A 24,341-nucleotide genomic window follows, 5' to 3' on the forward strand; every position below is an offset into this window, starting at 1 on the left:
CCTCTGGTAACCACTAATGTGTTCTCTGTATCCACCTATTTGTTATCTTCCACATATGAGTGAAATCATGCAGTATTTTTCTTTCTCTGTCTGGCTTATTTTGCTTAACATCATACCCTCAAGATCCATCCATGTTGTTACAAACGGGACGATTTTGTCTTTTTTTATGGTTGAGTAGTATTCCATGAAAAGGGCAAGATCTTTTTATATAAAAATTCTCGAGTTCATGATTGCACTAGGCTATACAAATCTCCATTAACAAAAAATAATCTTAACAACATCCCAAAAAAGAAGGTTGCAAGCACTGAGAACAAGTTTAATGTTTTAATCTACTTTCTTTTCCTCTAAAAATAAATCATTTACTATTAGAAGTTCAATTAAAGTACATACTGTGAAAGAGTAGGAACCTAGAAAAAATACGACGGCCACCCATCCAGGGCCCACAGTACACTTTCTTTTGGACACGTGCTTCTCAGAAACAAATTTTCAGATGAGCTTTGTGAGCACAGGCTCAGAATGGGGGGCAGGGCAGTTAATTTTACGATTTGAATATTTGATGATATCAGATTTAATGGTCTTACGGGTCCATCTCTTTAATAAGGAAAGAGTCACCAAATAGCCCCATAACTCATGTTGATCCCCTAGAACATGGTCTGGCACACAGTAGGCTTTCAATAAATATTTGTTGAATGAATGAATGAAAGTTTCTCTGAACAGTGCTTGGATAATTATTGCCAAACCCTGTCTATTTTTCTACAATTTTTCCTGAAATGTTGCAAATTGCATTATTCTAAGCCACATATTTTTTAAATGATATATTAATACCTTCAATCCCTATACTCAAGATTCACTAGTAGGAAAGCCAGTGGTTCTATGAAAGCAGGGTTTCTCAACCTCAGAACTGGTGACATTGGGAATCAGGTAATTCAGTGTGCTGGGAGGTGTCCTGTGCACTGTAGGACGTCTAGCACCATCCCTGACCTCCACCCACTAATGCCAGCAGCACATGCACACACTCCCTCCTATGTTTCCTGTTAATATTGACCTTTGCAATGCATGATATTTTGTCTCATGACTTTGACATAGTTCACTGCCATAGGACTCAATAAAAAGAGGACTGGCTTGAGGTGGGGTGGGAGGAGGAATTTGGGAGGGAAGACCAGCTAAGAACAGTTAAGCCAATCAAAAATGTCCCCAGCATTGCCAACTATCCCCTGGGGACAGAATCAACCTCAGTTGAGCACGAGTTCTTTAAGGTGACATCTCTGCTCTTATCCACTAAGTACTAGCTTCAGAATTTAACAAGACAGTGTCACTGAGAGTTCTCAGAGTCTTCACTGCTGTCCCCGAAATGCCACCCTGACCCCCAGATATTGCCAATGCCAGCAGACTGTTACACAGATACACCATGACCAGGAGTGACTTCAAGGGAGAAGGAAAAGAAAGTTTGACTACAATGACCATTCCTCTTAACACAGATTGATCGAGTTATATCAGGTTTTCTTTAAAACCTATACGCTTCTGGCTTACCTGCCTTAATACAAAGTTACTGGGAAGAATGAGAAACACTAAAGAATTTCGAAAAGTCAGGATTCTTGATTCACTGACCCTAACAACAAAATGAAATCAGGGGCCAACTTGCTTTCACTATACTCAGCTGTCTGTTTGCAAAAGTAGTTAGATAAGGCATTAGTGCAACCCACCCTCTAGATAACATCTCTGATACTTGGGTCACCAGGGTAACGGACAGGGTGCTCAAGTTTTTCAGGAACTGAGTCACTCCTTATCCAGTTCAGGCAGGTTGAGACCACCAACTCATCAACTGGGCCTGCAGAGATGACCAATAAATGACCCTTTGATGTCAGGGAGCTAAAATCTCCACCCTCAGACCACAGGAAGGCTGCCATTTTGTGAACACGCATCCTATGAAGAGCCATGGTGCTGGACTCTGTTCGTGCAAATCATTCATTACCTCACCTCTCCTCACCTCTAATCATCTATCTCTATACTTCAGACCACCTTGCCCCCTACCCCATAAATACCCTGGAGTCCCCATTTTTGGGGAGGTGGATCTGAGATTGATTCTCCTGCCTCCTCACTTGGCTGCCTTGTGATTAAAACTCTTTCTCTGCTACAAATTCATTGTTTTGGTGATTGGCTTTCTGTGCAATTGGCAAAAATGAACCTGGTTGGGTAACAAAAACGAATATATGAAACAAATATTATGTAAACAACATATGACTTTTTACAATTTAAAAAGCCTATTACTTTATATAATATTTTACAAGTATAATATAACATAGCACATATTAAAATACATAAGAAAGCAGAAATTAAACAGATGCCAAATACAATCCAAAGTAAAACTTATTTTATAGTTGAGAGAACATGGACCCAGACTAAGTAAACTATTACCTGAGATATCAAAGTTAGTAAATAATAGAATCAGGATGCAAACCTTGAGTTTTTTCCCCAACCCCACAGTCCCTTCCACATGAACAAGTTTCATTATTTTCTATGATTTCACAAAAACTTTAATAACTACCATAACTTCTATGCCTAAATTATTGCTACAACTAATATCATTTTACCTAAACCATTTTAAAATACCATATAAGCCTTCAAGATAAACGTTCTCGATGTTTTTCAGTTGGTTAAACTAAATTGTGTTAAGCATAAGATTTTAATGGTCTTAAAAATATAAGACAACAAAGGTGCAAGAGTGATAAAAAATTAAACAGCCAGAAATTCTATGTATTCATATGTTAGGGTGATTCAGCTACACAAACCTAGATGAATCAACATATAACCAAAACCTAATCAATACACTGACAAAATAAGTATGTGTGAGAGGTTAGCAGACTTGAGCCACGTTTAGTCCTATTTGGTGAAATGGAATGTTTTAACGCGTGTGTTTTTCTTGACAAAATAGGAACGTTGCTCTCAAGGAAACTACCAGGGGCTGTTTGGCCCACTCTCCCTGCCTGTTGATCAGGTCTCGGAAAGCCATGGATATTTTTCTGTTTTAAAGTCAGCCATGGTATTGAAGCCAGGTACCTGAGGGTTACTGTAAATATTCAGTAAGATGACCTTTGACTTTGTTATGAAAAGAAGCTAATCTTATCAATCTGCTGTTTTCATGTTTAACCTGAGGGGTGTCTCAAGGGCCACAAGGATTTATGAGCTTGTTTTACAGACGGAAAAAGAATACCTTCCAGCCCCCAGCTGCCCTTGCCCCCAGAAGTCTGATGGCCTAGGGGCTTATCAGGAGCCCCTAATCCTCCTCTTTTTGCTGAGGAAGACTGGCCCTGAGCGAACATCCATGCCCATCTTCCTCTACTTTATATGTGGGACGCCTGCCACAGCATGGCTTGCCAAGCAGTGCCACGTCCACACCCGGGATCCAAACTGGCAAACCCAGGGCCACTGAAGCAGAACGTGCACACTTAACCACTGCGCCACCGGGCCAGCCCCTCTAGGGGCCTAATTCTTATTCCATGAAAGGTTGGGAGACCCAAAAAGGATAAAAATCTGGCCTATGTTAATGCCTACACTCAACTATATAATTGTGCACATACCAAAGATTTCCAAAATGTATTGCAGAATAGCAGAACAGCAAAACCAGTTGTCAAGTAGCAAAACTGACAGAGACCTTGGCGATTTTCTCTTCTCTAACTGTTAACGGGCCACACCTTCAGACCCTCATTTATCAGTGGCTTTCCTATTGACATCAACTTACGAAACTCTATATCTTTTTCAAGTTTCGCTATTAGGTTTCGCATTACGTTTGCATCATATGTTATTGATTGTTAACTACCAAGACTAATATTAAGTGGGGAGAGGGTTTTGAGTGGCAAATGTATTGGTTTTCAGTGCCTTAGTGGAATTTTCCGATTTTGATGGCTTTTGCAGCCCTGTGCGCCCAAGGCCTCAACAGAGTAGGATAATGAATGATCAGATAAGGAGGACACTCTATTGCTACCTTAAAAGCTTGTTGTGAGGGTAAAAATGAAATTCTACTTGGCACACAGTAAAGCTCCATAAATGTAGCTTATTTGTATTTTTAAAGATAGAAAGCAGTGAGCAGAAGCCATTAGGCAGAAACAAGGAGAGATAAAGAAGGAACCACTGATGGAATAGGAAGGAATCTCCAGAAGGAAGAAGAGAAAGAGGGGCTGAGTGACAAGCATGACGGACAAGCGGAAGCACCCCCGGCTCCCCAGGGCTCACGGACCCCAGACATGGCAGCCTGGCTCAGGGCTTCCTGGCTCTCCTTTCAGACTGTGAGTACACGGGGGCCATACACGGCTATCACCGAGGTAAGCTGAGGAGGACTCAACCCTGAAAACCCCAAACACACCAGTGAAACCTATTCGTTAAGTTTTAGCCAACCAGACTTGCCTCTGATGAGATACTAACAAAAGAAACATTCCTTTTCACCCAACGAAAGAGCCCTTCTCTTTTCTGATTTAACTGAGTCGCTAAACCGTTCCCTTCCTTGAGTTTCAGTAGATCCCAAAGGATATTCTCTCCAACCTTCATGTGAACACAATTCCTTAGTAATACACCAAGAGTGTACAACACTCCACAATTTACAAAGTGTTTTATTTCACATTCACAAAAGGAGAGTGTAAAACGAACAAACTCTGGGGATGGAATCTAGGAATCTTCATTTTCAATAAGATCTCCAGATGACTAGCCAATCCCCTTATTTCATATTTTTCACAGACTAAATGAAAATCAAATTCTAGTTTTACCTTCCTAGGAATATTTGCGTGTCATGTGAAGTTGCGTGTCTTTAAGAACTGTTCAATCACATACTCAGTCTCTTAGCTTATTAGATAAATTACTGATACCATCCATGGGCTTTTCATTAATTAGCTAATTCAGTACTTTATTCAACAATTATATATTGAGCATGTAATTACCACGTGCCAAGCAATGTATGAGAGGCTGGATTTCACTAGCTCAACTTTCAAGGTCAACCTTTTACAGGCCATAATTACACCGTCAGGGTACCCGTGAGGAGACCCGCTGATGACAACTCAAACCGAACTTCGCATAGAAACATCAATTCCATAGCGGAAAGATTACAGACTTGGAATCCAAACCCTGGCTATGCCAGACTTGTTTGCTTTTGATTTGGGGCAGTTTCTTCCCATCTCCAGGCCCTTATATGGCGATAATAGCACCCCTCTTATAGAGGTGGAGGGATAAGAGACAACAAGAAAAGACGTGAAGTGCCTGGCCAGTGTTTGGCACATATAATAAACGCCCAATAAACAAAATCTATCACTATTATTATTAAAGGGGGCAGGGCCTTTTTTCTAAGGAAGATTCTTGGAAACCCCTATTTCATCTATTATTAATATTCTCATTTTTCAAATGGAAAAAAATTAAGCTCAGAGAAGTTAGATCATTCATTCCTCTAACAAACTTGTCTAGCACTTACTATGTGCCAGACCAGGGCTAGTCTCTGCAGGTACAAGGACGCAGAGGACAGAGTCTCTGAACTCAAGCCCCCATTGTCTCCTAGAGGAAACAGAAGAATGCTAAATGCCCTGAAAGAGGGAAGCACAGGGTTGTGGGAGAACATGAGCCAGCTCATTTGGAATGCAGGGTGGAATGGTGCCAAGGAGGCTCCCCAAAGGGAACGTCCTGGTGAAGCCAGGTACCTGAGGGTTACTGTAAATAATAAGAAAATGAATACCTTTTTTTTTTTTAAGAATGTTCTCCCTTATTTTAATTTTCTTTTTGAGGAAGATTAGCCCTGAGCTAAGTGCTGCCAATCCTCCTCTTTTTGCTGATGAAGACTGGCCCTGAGCTAACATCCGTGCCCATCTTCTTCTACCTTATATGTGAGACACCTACCACAGCATGGCTTGCCAAGAGGTGCCATGTCCACATCCGGGATCCAAACCGGCGAACCCCAGGCCACCAAATCAGAACATGTTCACTTAACTTCTACACCACCAGGCTGGCCCCCGTGATTACCTTTTGACATTGTTCCCAACACAGACATAGATGAGAAGAAGCTAATCTTCTCAATTTGCTGTTTTCTTGTTTAACCTGAGGGATGACTCAGGGGTCACAAGGATTTATGAGCTTGTCTTACAAAAGAAAAAGAATACCTTCAAGGAAGTTACAATCACCAGATAACCAGTGCCCAGCTGCCACTGATGCCCAGAAGTCTGATTGCCCAGGGGCTCACCAGGAGTGAAAGATACACAGATTACCCCTTTGTTTCTCTGAGACTCCTCCTGCCAAGGAGGAGACCCTTAGCTCTATAAAACCCCCTGCTTTCTTCTCTTGTGAAGGCGGATTTGAGAGATCCTATCCTCCTGCCTTCTCTATGTTTTGGCCAATTTGAATAAACCTTTCTCCATCTCCAAGCTCCATGTCTCAGTGATTGGCACACGAGCTTGAGATGAAGAGATCCAGTATCACAAGCTGAGCAGTCCATGAAGTAACCTGACAAAAGCAGATTACCATTCACAGCCTGGCCTTCAAGGAAACCAAATCCTCATCTCCAAGACCAGGGAACATCCCAGCATATGACAGCTTCTTTGATTACACTCAATTAACAAGTATTTTCTTAGCACTCACTTTACGGAAACGTCTGTACCTGGTGGCCACCAAGGTGAATAATTATAGTTCTTCTCTCACGAGAGCAAAGGGGAAATAAGACAAACAGATAACCCAGTCAAAACACAAGTGGCAATGTTCAAAGTCAAGTGCTGGATATCCTCCTTCATCTTTCACCTAGTTCTCAGATTTTCAGTGTGGATGCTGGGGAGTCCTCACTTTCCATGTGGTACCAGGTCAACACCACTGCCACAAATGTGGATCTCACCTCGTAGCAGAGCTGGGCGGACCTTATCTATAAGTTATAATACAGGTCCTTTAATTTCTGCTTAACACAAATTAAAAGGAGCTTCTTTTGTCACTCGTAGGTGCTAAGAATTCTATATTTCACTGTGCAGAATGTTTCTGCTTACTTTAAACTGTTTACTAGTGGAACCTATCTGAAATATTTTACCTAAGATGTCTACATCTTAAAATGGAAATTTCTCTTTTGAGAGCTCTTGCCATCAGATTTGGGGATCAGAATTATGCTCGCCTCAAAAATTTACCGGGAAAAACTTTCTGTCACTCTGTGCTTTGGAGCAATATAGGAATTATCTGACCCTTAACAGTTTTATTCAGCTTATCTATAAAATCCGTTGAACTCTGAAGTCACTACTCAATAATATCAGTGCTCCCTGCTCAGTACAGACTCACCTTCAGACTCCTTCTTAACACAGCACTCCACATAACCGTAAGTCACAATCATGGATTGGTTAATTTATTTTCAATCTTTCTTCTGCATTAAGAGATTAAGATCAATTATTTTCCATGTATGGCTTTGACCACATCCCATAGATTTTTATACACAATTATCCCATTTTTAATCATTTCTAAATAGCGTTGAACTTTTATTTTTATTTCCTCTCTGACCTATGAGCTCTTCATTTAGTGAACTGTCCATATACAGCAAAACCTAGGGACACTGACTATGTGCGTCACATAGTATGGGTGACATAGCTTCTTAAAGAATGGAATTGAACCCTCACCCATTGCCTCTACAGCATGCCCCTGTTTAAGCCACTGTTGCTGCAAACCAGAAACTTTTTCAGCTTACGTTGAAGATGTTATCCACTCACTTCTCAAGAGGCTCCAACCTACCTGCTTTTCAAGCCTGATTGGTTTTGCCTCAGTTTGGTCTCCCCCGTTTCACATACTCCCAAAGTCCCACACTCATGTCAGTGGTACCTTTCCCTCCTTTCCATTGGTCCTACAGAGATTCTCCTGTTTTCCTTGTTTACTTTTTTGCTTCTTTCAATGTACTGTGGACAAGCAGAGAAGGAAAGCGCATGGCTCCCAGACATGACCTTAAAGTGATTATGTATAATTTTTTTTAATTATGTTTAATTTTCTTTCAAGTGTTACCCCAATTGACCATACTCTTAACAAGTCTTTCCTCTTTGTTTTCCTCATCTTGAACCTAAGGAAATTACCTAAATGGATCACTGTATATGACATCCACTATATATTATAATGTTATAATAAATTTGGACATTATCCAAATAACGCAACACTGCTTCTATGTGAACAGAAATTCAGACCTTAAAAGCAGTGAAAGTACGAAGGAAATTATTTTCTGTCATTCCGAAAGATTTAAAACCATCAGGCAATGGCCTGTCCTCTAAAATCTGTGATATGTTAGGCCTCAGGTCCATTTGCCTGACAGAAACAAAAAGAGGGAAACTATTACATAATGGCTTGAAATGGAAATTCCTAAAAAGTCTCAGAAACAAGCTACTTTTATATTAGATGTGATTTATTATTAAATTGTCTAAGACAGATGTACAGAGACACAGAGATGGCTCCATTCAAATATATATTGCAATAGTGAAATGAAAACAAATGATAAAACCATGTAGTCTTTTTAATCCTGTGGGTTTTAAAAAATATTTTATTACAAAAAAATGTGAGATTATCCACATATTCATAATGTTTTAAATAAATATCCTATATATCACTGCCTTGTCAATTTTCATCCTAATTTGGATCTCTGTTAAGTAGTTTTATAAACAAAGTGTTCTATTTACAACAGGTAAAAGCCAGATTTGTAAAAAACTAAAAAATAGGTTATCTCATAAATTGCAAACAGAAAAAAATACCAACGTAAAGAATAGAAAACTAATTTATAGGGGCCAGCCTGGTGGTGTAGCGGTTAAGTTCCCACACTCCACTTTGGTGGCCCAGGGCTCACCAGTTCAGATCCTGGGGACGGACCTAGCACTGCTCATCAAGCCATGCTGTGGCAGGCGTCCCACATATAAAGTAGAGGAAGATGAGCACAGATGTTAGCTCAGGGCCAATCTTCCTCAGCAAAAAGAGGAGGATTGGTGGCAGATGTTAGCTCAGGGCTAATCTTCCTCCAAAAACAACCTAATTTATAAACATTGCAACACTCAAGGTTAATATGGAAACTTTATAAGGTTACAATCAGAATTTAATGATAGATCTGTGAACATATGAACCTCTGACACAAGTCACACTGATAAAAGATGGCAGACTCTCTGGAACAGTAATCATTCCTGCCTGCCTTCCTTCCTTCATACGTCCATCTATCCACTCCCTCAACAAATATTGACTGAGTATCCTCTATGTCCCAGGATACAATAATAAAAATAAATATATGAAATACGTCTAGTGGGGGATACTGACAAGAAAGCAGGCAATTACAATCCACCGTGGTAAGTAACTTGACAGGTACTGTGAAAGCATGTAGGAGGGGCACCTCACCCAGATTCGTTAGTGGAGGGAGGAAAAGTGGGCAGGTGATGTCCAGGAGAGAAAGTTCATTTAAGTGATACCCAAAGAAGTATGGATAATATAGAAGACAGTCAGATGAAGGGTGGGAAGAACAGAAAACAGGTCCTGGTAGAGGGAAGAGCATGTGCAAAGGGCCAGAGGAAAGAGGAAGCATGGCACGCAGAAGGAACTAAAAAATATTCAGTAGGGTAACTGTGGCATAGAGAGCCATGCAGCAGTAATCAACGATAAGGCTGGAAAGGCATTCAGGGGCCAGACAAAAAGGGTCTCACAGGTCACTTCAGTGAATTCGGAACTTAACTTAAGGACAATAGAAAGCCATTAGTGGTTTTAATCAGGAAAGCAATGAAAATCAGATAAATGTTTTAGTAAAATCATGCTGGCTGAAAAACACATAATTCATTAGAGAGGGTTGATTAGAAGATGAGAGATCAATAAGAAGTCTTGCTTAGATCCATAGAGAGATGGAGAGAGAATTAGGAAGGTGGAAATAGGAGTGAAGAGAGGACATTTATAGATTCAAGATACATTTAAGAAGTAAAATGAAGAGGCAGGCCAGATTCAGTATGAGACTGGGCAAGGATGGAACTCAAAGGGGGTCACTCTCCCTCCACTCCCTTCTGTCTCAGGTAACGGATGATGGAAGCACTCAATGAGATAGAGAACAAAGACAGAGCAGCAGGCTTAGGTGCAAAGATGGGAAATGCTGTTTTTAACAAGCTCATTTGAACTGCTGATGAGTCATCTCTGTGAATCAAGCTAAAGGACAATTAGCTGGAAGGGTCTGAGATGAGGAGATCGGCACTGGGATTCATCAGCTTACAGACCACAACCGAATCTATGGGGGTGGATGCACAGAGTGAATGAGGAGAGCAAAAAGAGAAGACATCTAAGGAACTTCAACATTTAAGGGACAAACGAGCAGATGCTGCAAAGGAGGCTGAAAGAAGAACCTCTCCCCAAACAGAAAATAAATTTGATATCCCTATAAAGATTCTCCGCTTAGATCTGGGAGACCTATGTGTTGGCACCACTCACGTAAACGTACGTATGTCTTTACTATATATATTAAAACTTTTGCTCTTATTATCTTTAAGCTAAATCAGGGTGTAGGGCACTGCTCCAGTCTCTGACACATATCCAGTTGCTCAAAAACAGGAGCATCAGTCACAAGGGAGGAAAAACAAAAAGATCATCAGAAACAGAGGCCAGATGTCTACCCCACCAAGAGACCGGCCCCTGTGTAACTGACCCATAGTCTTTGTTTTGGGAAGACGGGCTTTAAGGACACTAGTTCACCATCTCCCATCTTTGCTGGCAAAAACGAATAAACCCTTCCTATTCCGCTGACTTGCCTCCTGACATTTTGGCTAGTGTTGCAGAACAAGCTCGTTGCTCAGTAACATATGGAGAGAGGTCTCCTGACCACCTTAAGCTCACATCTTCACCAGGCTTTCTAACTTCTCATAGCCATCATCGCCTACCCTCTTCTCTACCCTCTGCCAACACACACACACTCACAAACACACCTTCTCCTTTTCGTGAAGTTCTTAAGCACTACTGTCTCAAATCAAAAAGCCGTCTGTTAAGGGAGCCTGTTTACACACCATATGTCAAAAAGAAACCTTAAGTATTATGTAAAAAAAAGGGAGATGCTCCACCCCGGGAGCAGCTTCACAAAGCAGAGACTGCTTCCCCCAGATGCTCCTCATTCACCAGCCGACCAGATCATGGCGTGCCCCAAAGGGCAGGACCGCCAGTGTCTCCTGGAGGGGCAAAAGAGAAGATAAACAACGAAATGCCAAGTTGACTGAAATTCTGAAGCTCTTTGTTTCAGCTGGGTATTTCTGGGCAAGAATTAAAGGCTTGGCACCCTTTGGCAAGACAACAGGAGGAATGACTCAGGGCATCATTCCTCGTACCTTGACATGGATGTTGATTTATTCTTTCAAGAAAACACTACAATAAGTGAAAAAATAATAATAATAGCACTCTCTGAAAAAACCTCTCTCAGTCCTGGCAAAGATGAAGTTTTCACATCCATTTAAGCCCCACCAGATTCAGGATCTGGGTGCTATTCCCATATTTCCTGCTCTTCGGAGAGGGAGGCTGTCAGTATGGGGAGACTTCCCTGGAATCTTGCAGTTACTCAGCATTTGGTCCCGCTCAATCAGCGTCTTGGACACCCAGGCTGTTGTTACGCCATCGGACAGGATATGCTGTGAAGACTTTCTTCACGCCTGGTCAGGACAGTTCAGTAATTTGGGAACACTAAATTTAGCCATCTCTGGGCTAATGTTCACTGCAGTAGGATTTCATCTCCGTCAACTCACATGTCCCGACTTCACAGAGGCCAGTGAACCAAGCCATAAGACAGAGAAATGGGTGACTATATTGACTCCCACTCTCTATATCCCAATTTCAGAAAACCTAAACTCTCCCTCACGATCATGACTTCATGAAAAGAAAAGGCCATCAAATGAGACGTTGACATCTCATAGTCAGGGTAAATTTTACAAAGCAAATTGGATAATCTCTCCCCAATGGCTGTCTCGTGTTCTGCCATTACCATGGAAAGAAAAGACCAGGCTTTACCATAGGTTACAAGACAAGGATGAGAGGTCTGAGGGCAGAGCCAAGCATCAAGCTGTAACAGCCTATATCAGCTGACCTCCAGCTGACCTCAGGCACATGAAGGGGTCCAGCCAAGACCTGTAGAGTCACCCAGCCTGGTCCAGCCCAGACTGGCCAATGTCAAGTCTACTCCAGGATGCATGAGTGAGCCCAGCCAACTCAGTAGAGATGCCCAGCCCAGCTCAAACCAGTGGACCCCCAGCCGACCTGCAGACTCACTGTCAACAAGATTGAGCTGGAGAAACTCTGGGTCCCCCATGGCCTAGGAATCAGCCTGTGAGGAAGGCTGCCTCCAGCATCTAATACCTCCAGAGATCATTATTCAGAACAGAAGTACCCTGAAGAGCTTCTGTATCATCAAACATTTCACCACGTGCAAGAAGAATTTGAAAAAATCCTGTTTTCCTTTCTCACAGTTGGACTGTACATTCTTGAGATGGGAAAACCTTTAAAAATTCCACTTCTTTCTTCCTTATTTTTTAAAGGTGGAAATGGTGAGGTAAGGTGAAACCTTTATAGGGTCCTCCATAATCTCTCCCTCACCCTTCCCACGTACACTCAAGGCCAGCCAGACATGGCGGGGCTCTAAGAGTAGGATTTTTTCTGTGGCCTGTATGGGTCAAATAAGTCTCTAGGGCCACAGAAGAAAAAGTTTAGTCAAGAGAAGGAACAGTAGCCAACAATTTACTGTATTTGTCACCCCTCCTGCACCTCCATGGTGGTCTGCCCTAGTTATCAGCTCCTGGACTGGCTCCTGGCAGAATGCTCACTCGTGTTCTCTACAGTCAGGATCCTGGCAACCGGAAGTGGCTCCAAATAGCCTGGGGGATCTTGGAGGGTCTGCTCACGGCTGTGACGCTCAGTGTTGCCCCAGTTCTGGAGACACTCTGCCAGCCAGTGGCAGCCCTGCCCAAGAACATCAAACCAGACCCAGATGCCCAGAGATTACTATGGGAGCTGGTCCTACTTATAGTCATAGTCAGATTCTTTAATAACTAAAAGGCCACATTACGCAAGTAAAAACAGAGAACTAGACACTGAAGTTTCTGCCCTTCTGGAGGAAAGACATCAAAATGTTGACAAGTTTAACCTAATTCAAAAAGAACTTAAAGGCCCTGAATCAACTTTAATGAAAGTAAGACTCAAGAACAAACTATCAGAAATAGAAAAACTGGAGCCCATTAATAAAGAGCTGGAGGGGCTGGCCCAGTGGGTGGTGTAGTGGTCAACTTTGCGTGCTCCACTTCAGTGGCCCAGAGTTTGTGGGTTGAGATCCTAGGCATGGACATACACACCATTCATCAAGCAATGCTGTGGCAGCAACCCACATACAAAACAGAGGAAGATTGGCATGGAAGTTAGTTCAGGGCCAATCTTCCTCACCAAAAAAAAAAAAAGAGAGAGAGAGCTGGAAATCTCCAACTCTTTGCTTGGGCTTAAAATACAGACTTTTAGAAAAGGACTTAACAAAGAGAAACCTAAACATTTAGAACACACTGACATGACAAGAAACAGTCAGTCTGTAGAAGATGCATCAAAATACATCCAACGTCAAGTACCTACAAGCAAAACAGCCTTCAAAGTACACCAGAAAAGTGAAGAACAACTTCAGACAAGACTAACAAGATGATTCAGATGGAAATTCTCATTTTCAGGAAGTATATAAAACTGATTTCACAAGAAGCTAAAGAATGGATAGAAAGAGTAAGCAAATTTATTAATCAAAAAAAAAGAGTTTTTGGGGGCCAACCCCATGGCTGAGTGCTTAAGTTCGTGTGCTCTGCTTTGGCCGCCCAGGGTTTCGCTGGTTCGGATCCTGGGCGCGGACATAGCACTGCTCATCAGGCCACACTGAGGCGGCGTCCCACATAGCAGAACCAGAGGCACCCACAACTAGAATAGACAACTACGTACTGGGGGACTTTAGGGAGAACAATTAAAAAAAAAAAGCAGAAGATTGGCAACAGTTGTTAGCTCAGGTGCCAATCTTTAAAAAAAAAAAGAAACACATTAAAAAAAAAGTTTAAAAAAATCCCAAAACTCTACTGCATATGGAATAAGTTCTGAATGATTAAGAAAGTCAGATCATTGCTAAAGACGAGAGGTCGGTCTGCTGTTCATGAAGACAGCGTGGATGGTGAACCTTGAAATCAGATATTATAAACATATAGAAAATGGAGACTTCTAAGATGAATCCAAAGGACTTTTGAAGAAACTGGTGTTGCTGAGTTAAACGCTGGTCTAGGTCAGGCTAGGCCAGGTGACTACGCTGGCCTCAGCTGGGTTTATTTAAAAACTTATTTAAAAGCTCTTGAAGACTCTGCAACCAAATGCACACTAAATTAACCGAAGGAGATAAAATAATGGATGCTCTGAAAGACCGTAAGTCTCCAAATGAGAGAGCTTCGCTACCATCAGAAGAGTGGGGGATGCAGTTAGAAACAACAGGCAAAGTCCCAGAGCCAACTTTACGTCCTTCCCAAGCTGCACTGAGAAAAAGAAATGAATTTTCACCCAGCGTCTAAGAAAGAGAGAATTCACCTTGTAAAGATAGAGGAGAATTCTTCTCAAGTAGATGAAAAGATGAGCATGTGAAGCTGAACATTTCCAAAACATTCTTGAGGAAGAACTTAAAACATCTCAAAGAGTAACCTGACATCCTTAATGATCCCGATGGGCATTTGGAAGAGGCCAAGGGGACCACCAGGGAACCAACAGATGAACAGACCCCAAGAAAGGAGTTGTATCAGGCAGTGATCGCATGGGATCCAGGGTCCAGTGCCCAGTGGAGACCAGATGGACTCCTCCCAGGGTCAGGACCACGGACAAAAGAGCCCTCCATTAGGCCAGCCCCATCCTTCCCACGGCGCGTCCTCCACAGAAGCAAGACGGAGCCTGTCCTGGTGCCCCGTGAACCGGTAGACACTCAGGGCCTTCGTTTGATTCAACCCTTCCACCTGAATGGGAGACATGGCACCCTAGGAGCAGCAACAAAGAGTGGGTGCTAGGAAAGCAGCCACAAAATGGGAGAAAGAGTCACTCCAAAGAAACTAGCCCTGTGACAAAGTTTTGCTGAAGGCCAGCCATGTGCATTACGTACCGTCATCAACCCAGACACCCAGGGCGTTCCCCGAAATGTTTTCTTTTAACTTCCTTGCAAACGAAGGCTGCTGTAATTACTTCCACCCTAAAGAAATGAAGCCTCGGCACAAGAAGGCTAAGCAATTTGTCTGACGCCATAATAGTGCCAGGAAGTGGGAACTAACAGTAATATCCCAATTATGGACAAACCCGCCAGCCACCTGGCTCTCCTAAGAATGACTTACCAAAAGAAACGCAAAATTATTTTGTCTTCTGAAGCTGAAAATGTTATGCGGTCTAGTGCCATTAGTTCAGCATTTAAGATCGGAATATTGAGAACATGACAATTGGGTCAGGGCCTCCTGGCATCTCCTGGAAAGCACTGTTCTTTTTCTAATTAATTTGGTTAAGATTTAGGAAATTGTTTTGTCTAAAAAATGTGTTTGGGAGAGAAAATCCACAAGGCCTTAGGCTTACAAAGTAGTCCACGGATCAAAGACCTTTGTAAATCTCTTTGCAAAGAGATTCCTTATTTACTAAATGAAAGGCAGCCCTTCTCCACACTTAAAAAAAGAGGGGCTGGCCCGGTGGTTCTCTGGTTAAGATCCCAGGTGCAGACATGGCACTGCATGGCAAGCCATGCTGTGGTGAGCATCCCACATATAAAGTAGAGGAAGATGGGCAGAGATGTTAGCTCAGGGCCAGTCTTCCTCAGCAAAAAAAAAAAAAAAAGAGGATGATTGGCAGCAGATGTTAGCTCAGGGTTTATCTTCCTTAAAAAAAAAAACAAAAAAAGAACAAAAGGGGGTTGGCCCAGTGGCATAGTGGTTAAGTTTGCGTACTCCAGCAGCCTGGGGTTCTAGGGTTTGGATCCTGGGCATGGACCTATGCACCACCTATCAAGCCACGCCCTGGCAGACATCCCACATATAAAGTAGAAGAAGTTGGGCATAGATGTTAGCTCAGGGCCAATCTTCCTCAAAGAAAAAAGAAAAGAAAAAGAAAAAAAGGACAGACTCTCAGTGATTGACATCATATATAGACCTTTGAAATCTTGTATAGTATGAACTCAATATCCCAAAATTTCAAAAAAGTAGGCAATAGGATATTTGCCACCCTAATGATCTGACAAAATTCTGTGCACAGAAATTAAAATCATAGGCAGAAGAAAGGCCAGGGCCAGGAAAGAAATTCCTAGCTTTACCTCTGCACCTTGTAGACATTATGCCATCTATGTAATTTATGTTATAAGAAAGTATTTATCATCACCTACCCTTCCTGAGGTTTTGTATAGCCCAATGTCACAGAAGACAGCAATCCCCTAGCTTAGACTTCATGCTATGGGTCCTTTAACTACAGAAACCTATTAGAGGTATTTAAATATACGTTAGCTTTTATTTGGAAAAAAAATCTTTGTGATGCTCCTGTTGTTGGTTCAGAAGCCCTGTCTTTCCTTTAGGAAAGGGGGTTATTACATTTATGAGGCGCTGCCCGCATCTGAAGTACGACATACTCCACACCATGGATGAGGTGAAGGCAGAACCACGGAAGAATCTAACCAGAGTTACCAACACAAGGACTGGGAAAATTACTAACTCCTCCGTAAGACATGTCAAGTATCAGGCTGAAACTCTGATTCATTCCTGACAAAAACACTTTCTTTTTTATCAGCTTCTGCATATGCAAATTACACTCTAAGGAACACAGTAATTACGATTTTTAAATCTCAGGTCATATTAGGAGTGAAGAGTGGAGTACAGAATCTTGTGGGGTCATATGTTCATTCTGTTAAAATAGTATTTCACCAACTAAAGTTAAGCGAGAGGAAGGGAAGGAGGGAGGGAGGGAGAGAGAGAGAAAGAAAGAAAGGTGAAACCAGAAGAAAGGAAGGAGGAAAAGACAAGTGTCACTTCCTCAAATATGGTCAACAATTTGACCATAGTAGAAGTTTTCATTTTTTCCAATTACTCATCACATCCTTTGCCACATGGTGTTTAATTTCCTAGTTTTCTTTCCCTGTTTTCAACTTACTACCCATGTAAGATTTCACGAGGTAAGCAACAGGTTTACAGCTTTCACAAATTTAGGAAGTAAGATCTCTTACTGACCAAAAAAAGCAAAGCGCGGCGTAATACACAGAATGGTCCTTTTGTGTGTTTTCTAAAGCATGTATCTTGTTTCCTAAATTTCTAAAGTATAGATGAAAACTACGTATAAATATTTTTAGCTAATAATAATTAATAATTTTTGGTTAATAATGGCACACAGTTGGAGGGGAAGAGAGAAGTCCGGCAGGGAAGGCATTAGCTTTTCATACTCCCCCTTTGATATTGCTAGAAACTTGTATTTTTTTTTTCCTTCTTCAGTTAACTTAAAAATCTTTTAAATACAGAAAGTTCAAGAACCACGCTAAGAACCTCCACCACTAAATTCAGAGAGCTTCTCCAGTAGAGGGCGTAGCAGATTCAACATGGAAAATGTATGGTTAGTTTAGCAAGCCATTCTCCAGCTGTGGTTTTGCTGTGCAGTATTTATAACGCATTGCATTGTTTCCTCCTCCACCACGGAATGGAAAATATGTGTCATCTTAACATTGAGCAATCCCATTTACCTAAAAGCCAGTTGCAACAAAAAAAACAAAGAAAAGTCATCAGACATTGTAGCTTGGCTTTTACGTCTCCCTGTCTTCCTAAAAGACAGTAAAATGGCAACTTTTGGATGAAAAGATTTCTCAAGTCTATAGTACATATCGCCTTAACTCTTAAAATTACCCACAGACACAGAAATGATAAGTTTACATTCAGATTTATCAACCTCATAATTTTCATGAAAAAATTAACTTTCTGCCACTTAGGTGTTAATTGGAAATGGCTTATGAAAAAAGCAAATAATCAGACTTACAAAAACATCTAGAATAGTCTCTCTCTCCCTCTCTCTCTCTCTCTCTATATATATATATTTGGTAAGGAAGATTAGCCCTAAACTAACATCTCCTCTTTCTGCTGAGGAAGACTGGCCCTGAGCTAACACCTGTGCCCATCTTCCTCTATTTTATTTGTGGGATGCCTGCCACAGCATGGCTTGATAAGGATTGTGTAGGTCTGTGCCTAGGATCTGAAACTGTGAACCCCGGACAGCTGAAGGAGAGTGCACGAACTTAACCACTATGCCACCAGGCTGGCCCCAAGAATAGTCTATATGTAAACCAGTTGCTTACATAGATGTGTATATATCCACTTTGGCAAATATATTAAGATGACTGAATTTTTCTGGCTTGGAAATTTCTGAAAAGTTTAAATGTCAAACAGTTTGCTTATTTTCCTTATCCTTATTTCCTGTCCATTCCTATTATGAGCTTAATATTCTGCAAACCTCTTGACCTCATGTTGATATTTTAATAGTACTTACAGATTTGTAACCTAATTAACTCTGAGTTAATACTTTAATGATTTTCCTGTCTGTAACAGCTATGCTTCCAGATATTTTCCTCTTCACATATATGCAAATTAATAATAATAAACTTTTGTATTGTACTTTCAAATTTATAAAGGCCTTTCACAGAATATTCACATAATATCTATCGAGGTTGGCAAGAAAAACACATTACTCTTAATACAGGTGACAAACTGGGCCTCAAGATGGTGTGACCGGGCAGGTCCAACAGTTTACCTAGTAATCACCGGTTAAACTCAGACTCTATTTAGGTCTCCTGACACAAGCCCAGCTCTCTCTCCTTGCTGCCTGTCAGAACTCCTGGCCTTTCCACAATGAGAGAATTTTACCATCCAAGGTTGCAAGTGAAAAATACGATTGAGGTTTACGTCGGCAAGAAAAAGCAAGCGTCTGCATATTACACATATTTAATAAGTATGGAATCATCAGAAAGTGAAAATAGATCTGGAAATACGCAAAGTTCTTTTAGACATGAGCATATGCTTGAGAAAAACGACATTCTTACATGTCACAAGCATATTTAAAGTATGATTACTGAAATCAACGTGATTTTCTGTTTCCATGATAAAGCACATGGCTGTCCTCTTTAGTAATAACTGCAGATTTTACTCTTCAAGTCAAACCTGGAGCTCCAACTACTGGCAGCTCACCCTAAGAATGTTAAACCAGCTCCAGTTTTCTTTTAACAGTTAAAATGCAAAGCAGGAGAAGATTTGCAGCCCAATCAACACCTTGCTGTTAATCTTATTGTCTACCTAGATGCTTGATGGGGAAAGCACTTGAATATTGCACTGCAGTTTTAACAACGTTATCTGAAATCAAACCATTTTGTAGTTGAGGTTATCTATTTGTGCTTACCAATCAGACCATTTAAAGCCTGCTACAGTAAAAAATTTCTGAAAAAATAAATTAAATTTACTCAAGCAAATTGTTAACTTCCCACCTCCCCCCTTTTGCCAGTGAAGAGTTCTGGTAAATTCTAAGCCAACCAAGAATGACTCAGAGGAAATCCGACATCCTTGCACGTTTACACTCGAACCTGTGCTGTACAGCTGCGAGGTCTCGCTTTTTCCCTCTATCTCAGAAAAAGATCTGTGATTTCTGTTTTGCAAGGAGAGGCAGGCAAGGACTCCAGAGGACTAAGCCTGCAACCCCACGGACAGACCCAGCCACGTGCTTACTGGTGATCAAAAATGCACACCGTGTTGTCTGAGAAAGTCACTTTCTCCTGGTCCTTCCCTGACTAATGTTCATCAACCAAAAGCGTTCCCAAACGCCCAGGCGAGCTGCAGAGTAAGTCACAGCACTCACCCCTGCACCAACCCTGTTCCTCCCGGTCACCGTTTCCGTCCCCAAATTAAACGGAGTCGCACAAAGGAACAGGTGAGGGTCCCCCAATTTGCAGACGTAGCATTGAGGCGTGGGGAGAGGGCGCGCGCCCCCCAAAACGTGGGGGCAAATCTTAATTCAAAGGAAGGTGATTGCACTCGGGCGCGCAGCAACCCACCGTTCCCCGCGGGGAGTCATCACTTTCTGGGGTCGGCTGCACGTGCGCGTGGGGGAGGGCAGGGGAGGCGGAGGGGAGCCGCCCACTTCGGCTCCTCTCCCTGCCGAGCGCCGGGCCGCCCCGCCCAGGAGAGGTCGCCCGCGGCGACACACAGCGAAACCTCTGTCCGCTCCGAGTGCGCACGACTCCAGGACCGCAGACGTCAGCAGCGCCCTCGCTTCGAGACCCTTCGGCGGTACCCGGGACTGCGCAGGCCAGCGCTGACCCCGCCCCTATGCCCGAGTGGGTTCAGCCGGCCAATAGGCGCCCTCTGGAGGCGGGACCTGCGCCGTAAGGCCCCGCCCCCGCGCCTCCGTCTCTTATAAAGGCGGCGGCGCGCGCCCGACCGCAGACCCGAGCGGCGCGAGCGCAGAGCCTAGTATGCAAAGTGCCATGTTCCTGGCTGTCCAGCACGACTGCGGCCCCATGGACAAGAGCGCAGGCAGTGGCCCCAAGAGCGAGGAGAAGCGGGAGAAAATGAAGCGGACCTTGTGAGTACGGCCTTCTTCTCTCTCCCGCGCCCCGCTGCCGACCCAGCTCCCCCAGGGGGGGCTGCAAACCCCGTGCATTCGCGCTCGGCTTTGCCATTGGGAACTCTGTAGTCTGCGCCTCTGCAGGAAAAAACAAGTGGAAAAGGTTCATTTGCTAAGTAAGGTTAAATCACTGTAATGTGCCCTTATTTTGTTAGGTGAGCGAAGGACTCTGGGCTAGTTTAGGAACTGCAGAAAATTCTTGATAGGGAGGCGGTGGTAGATGCGCGAAGAAATTGCGGGCTGGCTTTTTGTCCCCCTGCATTGAAATGACATCAGAGAAGCCTGCGGCTGAAGCGCGTCCGCTGCATTCGTGCGTTGCATGCTAAGTTCTGATCAGCTTACACAGCTGCTGCGATGGAGATGTTTTTGCTAGTGTTGGATATATTCTTTTGAAATCCAGTTTTGTTTTTTAGTTGAAAAGCAGATCTCATCCACTCGCGACGGTGGAACAATAATCGTTGTGCATCATCTGCTTGAAATGAGTGTTGTGGTCGGGCCCTGGGATGGGGCAGACACACACACAGAGATGCCGCATTGTTCACAACAATGAGTGTTGTAGTTGGGCCGTGGGAGGAGGCAGACACACACACGCGCGCCGCATTGTTCACAGCTTCTGGCGTGGTCCAGAGCCTCTTGCTCCAAGGGTAGAAGGTAAATGACCATCGTCTGGCTCAAGGCAGTTCCACTGCGGTTTTATCAAGTGTGAAATGTCTCAGAACTGTAATTAAGTTGCAGAAAAACTGCCGCCCTTTGTGAGCCAGAAATAGCATCTGCCTTTGGAACTATGCAATCTAAATTCATTAAAATACCCTAACAATTTGAGGCATTCCTACCCCTAGTTATGAAACTAGTAATTATGTTGAGATGAACGGATGAAGCTGTTTTCAGGACAGACGTGCTGGGTTGAAACGTTAAATGAATAAGACGGACTTGAAGGGTTCTTGTTTTGTCTTATTTGGTTTGTCTGCAGCTACAGGGCGACTTTATTTGGTAAAAATGCCTTCAGCTCCCTTGGCGACGTCAAGTGCTGCCACTTAGTGAATATCTTTTTTTTTTTTTTTTTAAGATTAAAAGATTGGAAGACGCGTTTGAGCTACTTCTTGCAAAATTCCTCCTCCCCTGGGAAGCCCAAAACTGGCAAGAAAAGCAAGCAGCAGGCCTTCCTCAAGTAAGTCGAAAATCTTGTCGTTGCAAAGATGAACAGCTGGCCTGCTGAGCCCGGATGAGCGGCTGTGCTGTGCGTAAGCTAATGTGCGGAACCTCTCTTGCAGGCCTTCTCCCGAAGAAGCAGAGCTGTGGTCTGAAGCCTTTGACGAGCTGCTAGCCAGTAAATGTAAGTTCTCCTCTTGAATCGGATCCATTTCGAATATCGCAAGAGTCTGGAAAGGTGGTGTCCACACAGCAGAAGAGCGGCTTTCCCAAGGGGAATTCGAATTTACAATCACTGTAGCATAAGGCCTAGTTTCATCTTTTACTTCCCAGTGTCTAACCACGGAAATGTGTGGTTTTTTCACTCCGGTGGGAAGAAAAATTAACCTAAAAAGATTACACTGGCAGTCGGTCTTTGTTAAGATTGGGACAGCTTTTCCATTGCATACACTGTTGGCAAGAGGCTTTGTTCCCAGAGAACTTGTGACTCCCCTATAAATATTTGCATTGACGGCCAAGTTAAGTATTTATATTTTTCTAGCTGTGTGCCAACTTAAGTATTTTGCCTACTGGCCTCTTGGTCTGTAAGAGCTAAAGTCGGAGGATTACACGTTTGAGGGAAGTCTAGAAAATTGCTCACCATCTAGAAATAATAAAGTACGGGTGTGGCAGAGGAGGAGTTCTAGGAAAAAAGAGAAAGGATGGTTTGGTCTCTCAGTTCTTCATGTTCTGCATCCTTTCTCTCCCCCACCCGCTTCCTTTCAGATGGCCTTGCTGCTTTCAGAGCTTTTTTGAAATCTGAATTCTGTGAAGAAAATATTGAATTCTGGCTGGCCTGTGAAGACTTCAAGAAGACGAAGTCACCCCAAAAGCTCTCCTCAAAAGCAAGGAAAATATACACTGACTTCATAGAAAAAGAAGCTCCAAAAGAGGTAAGGAGAAAAAGTTCCTCATTTCAGCATATTTTGAACGTTCTTAGCACCAAAGTGAAACAAAGGAAGAGACAGCACGTTAAGAGCGGGGCAGGGGTGGAGGTAAAAATATACTTTCCCCTCATTCTAGCTTTCATTTAAGTTAGGTTTCTTCAATGATTTGGGCTGGGGAGGCTAACTGCACATTATAGTTTTTGGTTTTCGTTTTCAAATACTAAATAAATTTCAGTCTCTGACTCTGAATGTGGAATAAACCGGTTTCTTGTTTTATTTCAGATAAACATAGACTTTCAAACCAAAACTCTAATTGCCCAAAATATACAAGAGGTGACAAGTGGCTGCTTTACAACTGCCCAGAAAAGGGTATACAGCTTGATGGAGAACAACTCTTACCCTCGTTTCTTGGAGTCAGAATTCTACCAGGACTTGTGTAAAAAGCCGCAGATCACCACAGAGCCCCATGCTACATGAGATGGAAACGGGACCCTGAAAGTGGAGGACTTTTCCATTTTTTTCCTAAGGGGAAAAGTTGTGACCTGCCAAAAAAACTGACCTTGAATTCAGCCTGGGTGTTGAGGAAGCATCACTCAGAACTATTGATTCAAAGCTGGGTAGTGAATCAGGAGGCTGGGAGCCTTCTCGAAGAAGCTTGTATTGGTACAGCTTCCATGTCTGTAGAGAGCACAGGGAGAGAGAGGCCTACATGTGGCGTGTCCCACACTGGAAAAGCAGGACTGTGAGACCAAAAGATGCAATGTAATAGTGTTGGTCCAAAAGCATTTAAAATCAATAGCTCTGGGATCATGTGGCCTTACCTAGCTGGCTGTACATCTTTCCCAAAACCAGTCCATGTTACCACGTAGTGGTTTTAGTTTTAGTTTAGTACCAAGTAAGATTAAAATGTTGACTATGTGCAAGGGTGTTGAAGTTCTTTGGACTCCGGATTGTCAGTACCGTTGTCTCCTGTAACGCTAAACCTGAAACGGTCTGTGTTTGAATTGTTAAATGGTGTGTGTAATAGAATGAGTGCTGTTATGCAGAAAACTACAGTGTCCGTTAAGAGTGCCAAAAACTGTCCGGAAGGCAGCTATACTTTGAAGTGGTCTTTGAATACTTTTAATAAATTTATTTTGATAAATAATGTCACTGACTATTTGGCCAAATATGGGTGGGGTTTTTTGTTTTTTGTTTTTCTTGGTGATTGGAAATATCGCAGACACAAGGGAAAACGTCTCCTTTCTGGTAAGGAATAGGCGTCATAGTTCATGTGCCTCTTTAGTGAGAATTGACAGTCCTCAGAACTGGGAAATCAGAGTTGCAAGGAAGACATGCTCCTTTCACTGGAATGCTTTTGTAGGTCAAAGGAAGTCAGATCACATCCTTAGAACCACCTTGAAGTCAAGCTTTCTAATATAACCTTGTAAAAATCAAGCTTATTATTAAGGAAAACAGAACATTGGCCTAAAGCCCTTCATAAGTATCTGTTAAAGACCAGCTAAATAATGAGAAGTAAAATAATGTATTGGAGACAGAGCCCCCAAAATGAAAAAAGAATCCAAATAAAGTGAATGTAGGCCTACCATTTTTTCCCCTGGGTTCCAAGTTGCCCCACGGAGTACCAGAAGGAGCTTC

General features: G+C 42.6%; 1 protein-coding gene and 1 long non-coding RNA gene across 3 annotated transcripts in view; one reads left to right on the forward strand and one right to left on the reverse strand.

The window, feature by feature from the left end:
• LOC139080625 (uncharacterized) overlaps window positions 1-20,303 on the reverse strand; it is a 160,581-nt gene extending 140,278 nt beyond the window's left edge. For both annotated transcript variants that reach the window (XR_011535270.1, XR_011535271.1), the window contains exon 1: window positions 20,057-20,303. This is a non-coding gene — a long non-coding RNA (uncharacterized lncRNA). The remainder of the gene's footprint in view (window positions 1-20,056) is intronic.
• On the forward strand, window positions 20,183-23,847 carry RGS2 (regulator of G protein signaling 2). Its single transcript, XM_008544459.2, has 5 exons — window positions 20,183-20,586; window positions 21,695-21,796; window positions 21,900-21,961; window positions 22,543-22,709; window positions 22,986-23,847. The coding sequence occupies exons 1-5, from the start codon at window positions 20,477-20,479 to the stop codon at window positions 23,178-23,180; spliced, it is 636 nt and encodes a 211-aa protein (XP_008542681.1). The 5' UTR covers window positions 20,183-20,476; the 3' UTR covers window positions 23,181-23,847.
• Window positions 23,848-24,341: the final 494 nt, after the last annotated feature.

This window comes from Equus przewalskii, chromosome 31 (genome assembly GCF_037783145.1).
Source record: "Equus przewalskii isolate Varuska chromosome 31, EquPr2, whole genome shotgun sequence".
NCBI lineage: Eukaryota > Metazoa > Chordata > Mammalia > Perissodactyla > Equidae > Equus > Equus przewalskii.